This window comes from Corvus brachyrhynchos, unplaced genomic scaffold (assembly GCF_000691975.1).
Source record: "Corvus brachyrhynchos isolate BGI_N302 unplaced genomic scaffold, ASM69197v1 scaffold365, whole genome shotgun sequence".
Taxonomy (NCBI): Eukaryota; Metazoa; Chordata; class Aves; order Passeriformes; family Corvidae; genus Corvus; species Corvus brachyrhynchos.
In genome coordinates this window covers 168,355-178,924 of record NW_008239544.1, presented here as the reverse complement: position 1 = coordinate 178,924, position 10,570 = coordinate 168,355, and the positions used below count along the sequence as shown (strand labels likewise).

Below are 10,570 nucleotides of genomic sequence, written 5' to 3'. Positions count from 1 at the left end.
CAGCACCCACAATCCTGTGAAAGGGGAGCACATCCAGCACCCACAATCCTGAATAAGGTGGGCACATGCAGCACCCACAGTCCTGAATAAGGAGGGCACATCCAGCACCCCCGATCCTGTGAAAGGAGGGCACATCCAGCACCCACAATCCTGTGAAAGGGGAGCACATCCAGCACCCACAATCCTGAATAAGGTGGGCACATGCAGCACCCACAGTCCTGAATAAGGAGGGCACATCCAGCACCCCCGATCCTGTGAAAGGGGAGCACATCCAGCACCCAGGGTCCTGAATAAGGTGGGCACATCCAGCACCCCCGATCCTGTGCAAGGTGGGTGCGCAGAGCCCCTGCAATGCCCTGAGGGTGGTGGCAGCTCCCCCATCCCTTTCCAGCCCCGCCAGCCGTTTCCAGCCTGAGGTGACACAGCCACTCGCACCCATGATGTGCCCGAGTCGCTCCGCAGGCACTTCCCGGTTTCCCGGCACATCTGGGATGCTGTGTTTGTTTTTTAATATGCTCTAAGTGGAGCCGCCTCCCCTGCCCTCCCCTCTCCACCCCCCCCAGCCAGAGCCCCAGCCACACAAACCCCAGCACGAGCGAAGCACCACGGCCCCGTCCAGGAGGTAGTAAAAAATGTATTACCTAAAAATATCTTTCCAAGAGGTGATTTAAACCAGCAAAGTCTCCTGGCAGGAGGAAATGGAGATGAGGAACATCTCAGGCCTGGAGAAGCCCCTGGGAGCTCGCACGCCTGCGAGAAAGCTCAGATCTGCCGTGTACAAATCGGGCCTCGGCAGGAGGAGGGGTGAGGGGGGTTTGGAACAAGGCTGAGCAGGCAGAGGGTGCCAGGGGGGTGCCAGGGGATGCTCGGCCATCCCGGAGTGTCCCTGGCTGGGGATGTGTCCTGGCTCAGGCTGCAGCCGGCCCCCAAAGCCCTTCTGGGCCGTGGTGCTGACCAAGGGATGCCCCCGGCCGCCCCCGCATTTCCGAGCCACGGTGAGGAGAGCACCGGGCCAGGGCCAGGCTGGACCAGCAGATCCAAGGTTCCCTTCTGCCCGGGCTCGGGAGCAGCCCCGGGCCCTGAGTCACCGGCAGCAGCTCCTGGAGCAATTAAAGCGGGGGAGTAATCCTGGCTTCGAGCTGGGAGGGGGAGAGTAGTGACAGCCGCCTCCTGAGGAGGGCTCGGTGCTGGAAAACTTTCCCATAAACTCAGTCACAGATTAATGGTGATGTTAATTATCGCTGAGGGGACTTGGAGCTTCCCACTCCCACTCGGCTGCAGAGCCCGGCCCGACCCTGGGTTGGCTTTGGCTCCGTCCTCTCCGAGCCTTTGCTGAGCAAAAATGTGGACAAACCAACAAGGAATGGTGAAAAGGATGGATGGATGGATGGATGGATGGATGGATGGATGGATGGAAGGGAGGGAGGGAGGGTTTGCCACCAGGAATGTGGATTTTGCCACCTCAAATGTGGATTTTCCCTGTGACTGATTTGCACGGCCGAGGGAAGGGTCAGGTCCCACTGGGTGCCGTCCAAGCATTCCAAAGAAATCAGGAACCACACAAGCCGTGGGTGTAAGATGAGTGGTGACCTCTGGGATCATCTGTGTTTGCATTTTCCTTCCAGAGCCCTTGTCAGGCTTTTCTGTGCAACCATCAAGGACTGTGAACTAAAAAATGGGGGTGTTCTGGTGTGAAAAGAGGCGATCCCAAGGAAAAAAGCCCTGAACAAGGTGGAAGTGCTGGATACCGACAGCCTTGTGCTAAATCTCCCCAGACCTGGTGATCCAGGGAGCTTTCCCACCCCAAGAGCTCCACTGGGGTTCGGCAGCTGCAGGCACAGACTGAGCCTCCAGCCAGGGGAGTTTTGGGGGGCTCGGAGGGGCAGGGACTGGCAGGGATGGCTCCTGGACTGACCGTTCTCCCTGTGCTGGAAGGAAGGCGAGAACTCTTTGGCAGTGATCCTGGCGATCCGCGCTTCCTCCTGAGCTTTCTGCGCCGCCGTCACGGCCGCCTCCGCCTTGGCCCTGGAGTGAGAGGTCCTGCAAAGGCAACACGAGACACCAGGACCCCGTTAGGCAGCTCCTCCCTGCAGACCCCGCCATGGAAAACCCCACATTTCCCCCACAAATTGCTCCGAAACCCTTTGGCTGTGAGGGAGGAGCCGCCTCCAGAGCTTGGGGCTGGTTGGGGATTTTCCAACAGGTTCCTGAGCTGCTCCTCAGCCTGGAAATCACCCAGGAAATTTGGGATCAGGTGCAGGTTTTCTCCCAGGGTCCCTCCATCCCATTTCCCACCCCATCCCAGCAGCCTCTCTGTGCATCTCCCACGAGCCTCCAGGGCTGGAGGCCTGAATTTCAAGCTCTGGTTTGGTTGGTTTTTTTTTTTAACCAAACCCATTCGCTTTGGGGATGGGAAAAAGAAAAAAAGAAGAACATTTCCACGCCCACCCCCACGTTTTGCGTAAAATGCTGGATGTAAATAAATACTGGGAGCAGAGGTAGGAGCGGGAGGTTCGGCTCCAGCGCCGCCTCCACCATCCCTTCACACATTTTGAGCAGGGCACTTTTTCCCCCCTCTGGATCAACAACTGTCCCCTGCACTCACCAATGATTCCCCAAAGGCTTTTTTTGGATGGCATTTCATCCGTCACTCAGGATTTACAGCATCCTCCGGAAGCTGCTTTGCCCCTTTTTCCCCCTTATCCGAGCTATCCAGGCACTTTCAAAAATTCCTGCTCCCACCCCGGTGCAGGCAGGCTTATAAATAGCTCCGCTGATTTCTCTTCCCTCCAAAATCAGGCCCTCCATCTCCTTTAATCATTTTTTTTTTCTGCCTCTCTCTGAATTCCCTCTAATTTCTCGACATCTGCGTGGAGAAGGGAGTGCCATTTCTGACAGGCTCCTAAAAATGGAAAACAGGGCCAGGAATGTGCCTGCTTTGCTTGGAAGCATTGCCGGGGCTGGGGAACAGGGTGTGAGTGTGGCTATGCTGTCACCTGTGTTCCACTCCTGACACTTCTCAAGTGTCTTTGCTTTGATAAATGCTTTATTCCCATCCACTGGCTGCTTTGGAGTAGCCCTGGAAGCGGATCTGAGCTGTTTTCCAGAGTTATGGAGGTGCTGGAGGGGCTGTGGTGATGCTGGTGCAGGTCCTGAGGGTTCTCTGTGATTGATGCAACCAAAAATTGGGTTTAAATGGGTTTTTACCCAGCTGGAATCCAGTGCTCTCCCTGCTCAGCACTCACTGGGGTCAGAGGAGGGGACAAAGGTGTCACAGCCCATTCCCTGTCAGGTATCCCAGCCCTGCTCTTTTAGGAGGAGCGGGGATGCACCAAGGAGGAGCTGCAGCAAACTGCTGGGAGAGGAGGTGCAGCCTGCTCCCATTTTTCATGGAATCATGGAACGGTTTCGTTTGGAAGGGACCTTAAAATCCATCTCATTCCAAGCCCTGCCATGGGCAGGGACACCTTCCACTGTCCCAGATTATTCCAACCCAGCCTTGGACACTTCCAGGGATCCAGGGGCAGGTACAGCTGCTCTGGGCACGCTGTGCCAGGGCCTGCCCACCCTCAGAGGGAACAATTCCTTCCCCATATCCCATCTAAATCCACTCTTTTTCAGCTTAAAGCCATTCTCCCTTGTCCTATCACTCCATGCCCTTGTCCAAAGCCCCTCTCCAGGTCTCTTTTTGGCCACATTGCTGGCACCACCGTGGTCTGTGGGAAAGGCTGAGGCATCAAACCTGTGGGTAAACCCATTGGAGCCACCAGAGGCCTAAAATTGAGATTCCACCCCTCTGAGCTCATGAAACCTCTGGCATCTTCCAGGAGAGCTTCTCAGGGATGTGGATCCGAAGATCCTCCATCCATTTATCCCTGTGCTGTCTCCTGGCCTGGGAGCTGCCCAGGGCTGGGGCTGCCCAGCCACTGCAGCGTTTTCCAGGCTGCAGGTCCCTGCTGGCCCCAGCCGAGGATTAACAACGTCTGCGGGCGCCTGGCCCGCGCTCAGCAGCCAGGATTACACCCTGCTCCCGACACTCCTCCCTGGAGAGGCGACTGGAAGCGCTCATCCCTCTCTGCCTGCCAGGGAAGGAGGCTGGAGAAGCAGCCTGTGCCATTCTAGGGGGCTGGGGCACACGGGGGTGGTGGCAGAGCGGGAGGTGACGCTGGAGGAGCCCACACAGAGCCACTACCCCAGCCTGGGGTTCTGGGATCGCCCGGGCTCTGCTCCTCTCTGCAGCATTCAGCACCCCCTCAATGGAACCATGGGATCACTGAGGGTGGAAAAGAGCTCTGGGATCACCAAATCCAAGCTGTGCCCAATCCCCACCTCGTCCCCAGCCCAGAGCACTGAGTGCCACCTCCAGGCCTTCCTTGGACACCTCCAGGGATGGGCACTCCAAACCTCCCTGGGCAGCCCCTGCCAAGGCCTGACCACCCTTTCCATGGAGAAATTCTTCCTGACATCCAACCTAAATGGATTAAAATCACCATCCCTTGGGGACGGATGCATTTCCATCCCTGAAAAACTCACTCCAACAACTTCTGGATCTGCTCATCCCCACAGACTCCCAGGATCAGCCCAGGAAGTGCAGGGAATTTAAAAAATGGAAACTTGGGGCTTTGGCTCAGAAAAGGTTAAAAATCAATCACGTCTAGGAAGCCACCTCTGATCCAAAATACACTCGGAGAGGGCTGGAATGTGCTGAATTCCCTGGAGCGGATGGAACGGACTGGGTTCCCCGGAGCAGATGGGATACACTGGATTCCTCGGAGCGCATGGAACGCCGCCGATTAATTGTTTGTAAATCTCCCCGAGACGCCGGGAGGAGTGAAAAGCAGAATTATGGAGATCCATACGTTGCATGATAAAATCCATAAGTATTCCCAAATAAATGCCAGTAATCCAGTTAGGGCTCGCACGACTTTGTCACGTCCTAAATTTACCAGCTGGCTCCTTTCTCCACGCCTGCTGCTCGTGGCGTGCGCTAAATCTTAATTCCCACTTAATTGCCTGGAGTTTATTTCCCTGGAAAAGTGGGGGGGATGGAGATCCATACGTTGCATGATAAAATCCATAAGTATTCCCAAATAAATGCCAGTAATCCAGTTAGGGCTCGCACGACTTTGTCACGTCCTAAATTTACCAGCTGGCTCCTTTCTCCACGCCTGCTGCTCGTGGCGTGCGCTAAATCTTAATTCCCACTTAATTGCCTGGAGTTTATTTCCCTGGAAAAGTGGGAGTTTTTTTTCTCCCTGACACATGGACAGGGCCTGATCTCATCGCTCTGCTCCTCCTGCCCTCAGTGCTGCCGTAAATTTTTTCTGGGATGGAGACGCCAAACTGGAGACCACGGTGAAAATAAAGCTGGGGTCGTCCTGATGAAACAGAATTATGGGATGGTTTGGGCTGGAAAGGACCTTAAAGATCATCCTGTTCCTGTGGGCTCATGATGGGATGGAGGGAAGGGCGATGCAAGAGGAGCTGTTTAATTCCTCCCACCTTCGAGCATCCCCAGCCTCCTCCTCCAGCTGGGATGAATCTGGGATAGTGGAAGGTGTCCCTGCCCGTGGCAGGGGGTGGAATGGGATGAGCTTTAAGGTCTCTTCCAACCAAACCATTCCATGATTCCAGGATTTTAGTGCACTTCACTATCCAAACTGAACTGGAGGAGGGTGTTTAGGCAAAGATTGGGATTGGGAAGAGCCACAGGGGGGAAGGCCAGGATGGTTTGTGGCTTTTGAGGCCCTGTTTTGGGTCAGGGCAGAGAGTCCCTGCTGGGGCTGGCCTGGAATATTTTATTTATTAATTTTTTGCCAAGCTGACTCACTCTTCTCAGAGGATGAGCGGGCAAGTGGTCAAACTGGCAAGAGGAGCTGGCAGGAGGCAGGGAAAAATCCCAACCAACCAGATCCCCGGAAATCTTTGCAGATCTCCTGTGATTTGGCTGGAGCTGACAGAGGAAGGGATAATACCTGGGCCTGCTTCCTAATGCCAAGTTTATCAGCTCCAGCTAATCTATAAGAAGCTGGAATCAACCGATTTGCAAGGAAGAACTTGGCTTTTTAGGAATTCCAACAGCAACTCCGGGGTGGCTCGGAGTGAGCAGCTGGAATCAACCGATTTGCAAGGAAGAACTTGACTTTTTAGGAATTCCAACAGCAACTCCGGGTGGCTCGGAGTGAGTGAGGAGTGGATCCAAGGGTTCTGCTGCAAACTCAAAGCTGGGGGCTGGTTCAGCCAAAAAGGGGTGAACTCCCAGCAAAATCCTCAGGGGTTCAGGAAGGAAGGAAGCAAAATTCAAACCAGGTGATGCTTGAGAGGTGTTTTGGCTCCAGGAACGCTTTGGCAGAAGAACAAGTGGGACAAAGTGCTTTAAAATTAGGCTGGAAATTAGAGCAAGTTTACAGAAGCCCAGAAAGCTTTCTGAGCTGTAAATGTGACACCTGGAATTGCCAGGATGGCACCTGGAGCCAGGAGAAACCCGGATCACTGGTGTGTCCTTCTCCATCCATTGTTTGAATCCATCCAGGGGAGGGATTTGCTATCCTTATTCCTATTTTTCCAGCGCTTTTGTAAGGAAAACACATTCCAGCAGAAACCAGGCAGCAGACTCTGAGCAAACTCGTGTTTGGGGCCACAAGGAGCTCCATGCTGAACACAGGGAGGAATCCACATTATTGGGAATGTTAAAAGGCATCCTGTGGCTGAGGTTTCTGGGAAGGAAGGCCTGTTTCCCAAAATTCACATGGTAGCTCTGGCTGGTCTTTTCCAAGGAAACTTCTCTCTTCCCTGACACCCCCCTGAACTCAAAGCCTGGCTGAGGGACCCCCTGATAGGGAAGTAGGAAATTCCTGCAGGGACCCTGTGCAGGGATGGAGACGCTCAGCCCTCCTCCACCCCATACCCAGAGCTCTCCTGGAATCCCAACTCCAACAGGAGCACCACAAGGCTGCAACAAGTCCCAAAAAACCCCTTTCTACCCCATAAAAGTACCCCTATTTTCATGGAAAAGCTGGAAATTGGCACATTTACCACAGGTTTCACCGGGTGTGGTGAGGATGGAGTTAAACTGGCAGTGAGCTCATCCCTAATGAACAGCCTCAAGTTTTCCTGAGGGGCCGGGCTGGCTCCATCGGATTCACTTTGTCTCCAGGTCAATACCTCATCAGGCAGCTTTGGGGTTGTTTTTTTCCTCTTTAAATGCATCTTTATCTTCCTATAGGAGGGAATGTTTTCTCTCCCTCCATTACAAGAGCTTCATGTATTTTTCAAATGGCAAAATTCAATTAAAACGCATGCCAGCTGCAAGGAAATACTTCAGGAAAAATTCAGAGAGAGCATTTGCAGGGCGTTTAAGACTCATCCAAACCCCGGGGTCAGGAAAGCCTTGGGATGCACCTTGTCCTGGGAAGGGATGGCTGGATGAAGGAGGAAAAGGAGAATTTTAGTCCAGCCTCCCCATGGGGAAAACCCAGGCTAGCATGAGGCTGGATCAGGTGAGGAGAAGATTTTCAGTCCAGCCTCCCCAGCGTGAATCCCTCGGCTGTGTGGGCTCCACAGGGGTTGTTTTCCAATCCCTCTGGCACAGCGGGAGCAGGATCCAGCCCTGATTGCATCCACCAAGGAACACAAAGCACCGGTCCCCCGGTGATCGATGCCGGTCACCAACCCCGGAGCCCTGCGAGAGGGGGACGCTGATGTAGCGCTCTCCCAGGGATATGGGATCGCTCCGGGGTGGGGCAGGACAGGCCATCCCAGCTCCCAGATCCCTGCCAGAGTGGGATCGATCGTTGCAACAGCCCGGGAGGCTCTGCCTGCTCCGGGCAGCCAGGAGGGGAGGCTTGGCTGGGCTTCGTGCTCTCCTAGATGGGACAAATTGGGACTGAATTATTAATAACCACTGCAGACTGTCTGCTTCCCACCTCTGCGGGAGCCTCTCTGATTTAGGGCACAGCTGCAGTGCCCATCCTGCCTCCCTTCCCCATTCCAGGAGCTCCGCCGGGCACCGCATCCCGCATCCAGCCCCTCTCCAGAGGCTCGGGATAAGCACAGCCCGGAGCCAGCCTCTGTCTAGACATCGCCCTGAGGGAACGGGGAGATGGCAGCAATTAACAACCTGTTTGTTATTGTCCCTATCTGGCGTTTATTGCCCCGATAAAACCGGCTCCTAATTCCAGCCTGGCTCTTCCCACATCTCTCCCGGCTCCCTTGTTATTGCACCAGGCTCGCCGTGAGTGATTTGTGCAGGCAGCAACACCGCGCTGGTCCTCAGGGGGTGGAATATTAGACGCACCAATTAGCTGTCTGTGGATAAATTCCCATTTACCTGCTCCGCGCAGGCATTTTTCCCAGCCCGCTCCCTCCGTCTGCTTTTCCCTCTGTCCCCCCTCCATCGCTGGAATTCTTAATCAAGGGGAAAAAAGCTGCTTAATGTGACCTCTGACATGACGTAATGCAGCCCCGAACGGCTGCTCGGGCTCTGAGCAGCCAGACACGGAGCAGGTGCTGTGCATAGCAAAGAGAGAGCCAGACTTCCCGGCTCCAGATGGAGATTTTGGGATGGGAGGATGGATGGATCACCCCTGAGCACCGGCAGGAGGAGCAGGAAAGCTCCCACCAGCGGGAGGGGAGGTTGGGAAAGGCTGGGATGGCACGGGACAGAGGGAATGGTGGTGGCACACTCCGAAAAAAATGGCTCTGGAAGGCACATTTCAAGAGAATTAAAGAAAAAAAAAATACTCAAACCCTTTAATTCTGGGAATAAAGCCCCCTCAATGTGTTTTTGCTGCCCAAGAAAGCAAATTACAGAGAAGCATGGAAAATGTTGTGGTCAAAAGGGCAAATCCAAGTTTCTCTGTCACGTTCCGGGGAGAAATCATTCCCAAGGCAGCTGGGAGAGCTCGTGGGGAGCAGGTGCCCGTGGCCCAGCTGGGACGTGGAATGCACGAGGTCTCCCAAATTCATGGAGACGGGGCTGGAGCCAGTTCCCATTTAGCTCATTGCTCCAGGCACCTGTGCCAGGGCCTTCCCTACCTTTATATTTTTGGAGTTACAAATTCACCAAGGAATCTTTTGCCATTTTACTCTGAAATTCCATTTTTAAATCCAAGTAAGCAGGAAAAAAGTATCCCAGGCTGTGTCCTTGGGTCCTGTGCCTTCCCTTGGAGTGGCCAAAAGGAGTTTTGCTGGAGAACTGAATTCACAACACGGAAAGGTGTGAAATCTCGGTGGCTTGGGGGACAGGGATGGGTCATGTCCCCAAAATTCTGGGAGAAACAGCTCAAACCACATCTCTGAGCTGGGTCATTCCCAGTGGAGAAAGGTGAGAGCATCAAATGCCAGGATCCTCTCCAGCTCACCTTATTCCCACCATCCCAAAAAGGTGCTTGGATTTCCTTATTTTATCCCTGTTTTTGCTGGACAAAAAATGCCAAGAAAATCCAACTCTATCGACTTTTAAAAGCTGGGCCAGGTGGAGCTGCTACCCAGAGGCACATCCGGCACCATCAGCCAGGATGATCCCAGCATCTCTCTGGCCAAGGAAAACATGGAATAAGCAGGGCCAGGCAGATTCCTGCATTTCCCTCCCGGTGAGATTCCTTCCTCTTAACTTCGTGCCCCCCAGCAAGGGCAGAGCTGATGGGCTTTGCAGGGAGATGATGCCCTGGATGTTATTTACAGCTGGCCAGAAAATCAACATCTGCAGAGGGAGCTCATCCCCGGCCATCTGTCACTGGGAATGGAGCTCCGCAGGAGGCAGGTGAATGGCACAGCCAGGCAGAACCTGCCCATCCTGGTGCAAAACACCAGGATTTGCCTTGGGAAAGGGTGGCTTTGAGGCCACTGTCCCACCTGAGGTTTGGCCTCTCTCCAGAGTGGTCGCTTGTCCCTCAAAATGGGCAGTGCTGGGACAGGGAGTTGCTCCCAGGATGAAGCCAAGCTCCGGGAAATTCCCTCTCCTAAATCAGACACGGAGGGAAGAGCAAACTCCAGCTCCAGGAATGGATTTTCCCCTTTTCCTATAAACAGGGGAAGGCAGGAGACAATTGCAGAGCTGCTCTGAGCATTGTTACCTTCTGGAAAGAGCTGCAAAACCTGTGGGAAGCCACTCAGAGCAGGATTTGGGAAGAGCTCACTCAGGGAAGGGAAAGGAGTGAGCGGGGGGGATGTTCCTGCTTTCCAGCTGGGGTGCTTTGGATAGGGCAGGTTTCCATGATTTTGCTGGATAATTGCCGTGTCCATCATGGGAAACGCACACAGCAGGAGTGGGAAAGGCTGCGCCCCCTCTGCATCCCCTGCCAGCCCTCCCATCCCGAAGGCACAGCAAACATCCCTCTAACCCCGGGCAGAACCAGCTCATTCCAAACCAGCCCACCACTACCAGGCGGGAGGCAAAACAGGTTGGAAGAGATCCCTAAAAATCCTTGGAAAAGCAAAACAAAATAAATAAAGGCAATAAAAAACCCAAGGAAAAGCAAGCAAAGGCACAAAACCTCCCAGGAAGCCGGGCAGCAGCGCTGGATCATCCACACACTGCAGCTTCTCCAGGCTGGATTAAAGCAGGAAT

At 54.2% G+C, this 10,570-nt stretch overlaps 2 protein-coding genes across 2 annotated transcripts in view; both read right to left on the bottom strand.

The window, feature by feature from the left end:
* Positions 1-1,905, bottom strand: part of LOC108448454 — a 6,257-nt gene extending 4,352 nt beyond the window's left edge. The window contains exon 1 of the mRNA XM_017741388.1: positions 7-1,905. Coding sequence (XP_017596877.1) covers positions 7-486 — 480 coding nt within the window. The 5' untranslated portion in view covers positions 487-1,905. The remainder of the gene's footprint in view (positions 1-6) is intronic.
* The window catches only part of JPH3 (junctophilin 3), a 50,754-nt gene that overhangs the window by 16,542 nt on the left and 23,642 nt on the right, over positions 1-10,570 (bottom strand). The window contains exon 4 of the mRNA XM_008639175.2: positions 1,916-2,040. Coding sequence (XP_008637397.1) covers positions 1,916-2,040 — 125 coding nt within the window. The remainder of the gene's footprint in view (positions 1-1,915; positions 2,041-10,570) is intronic.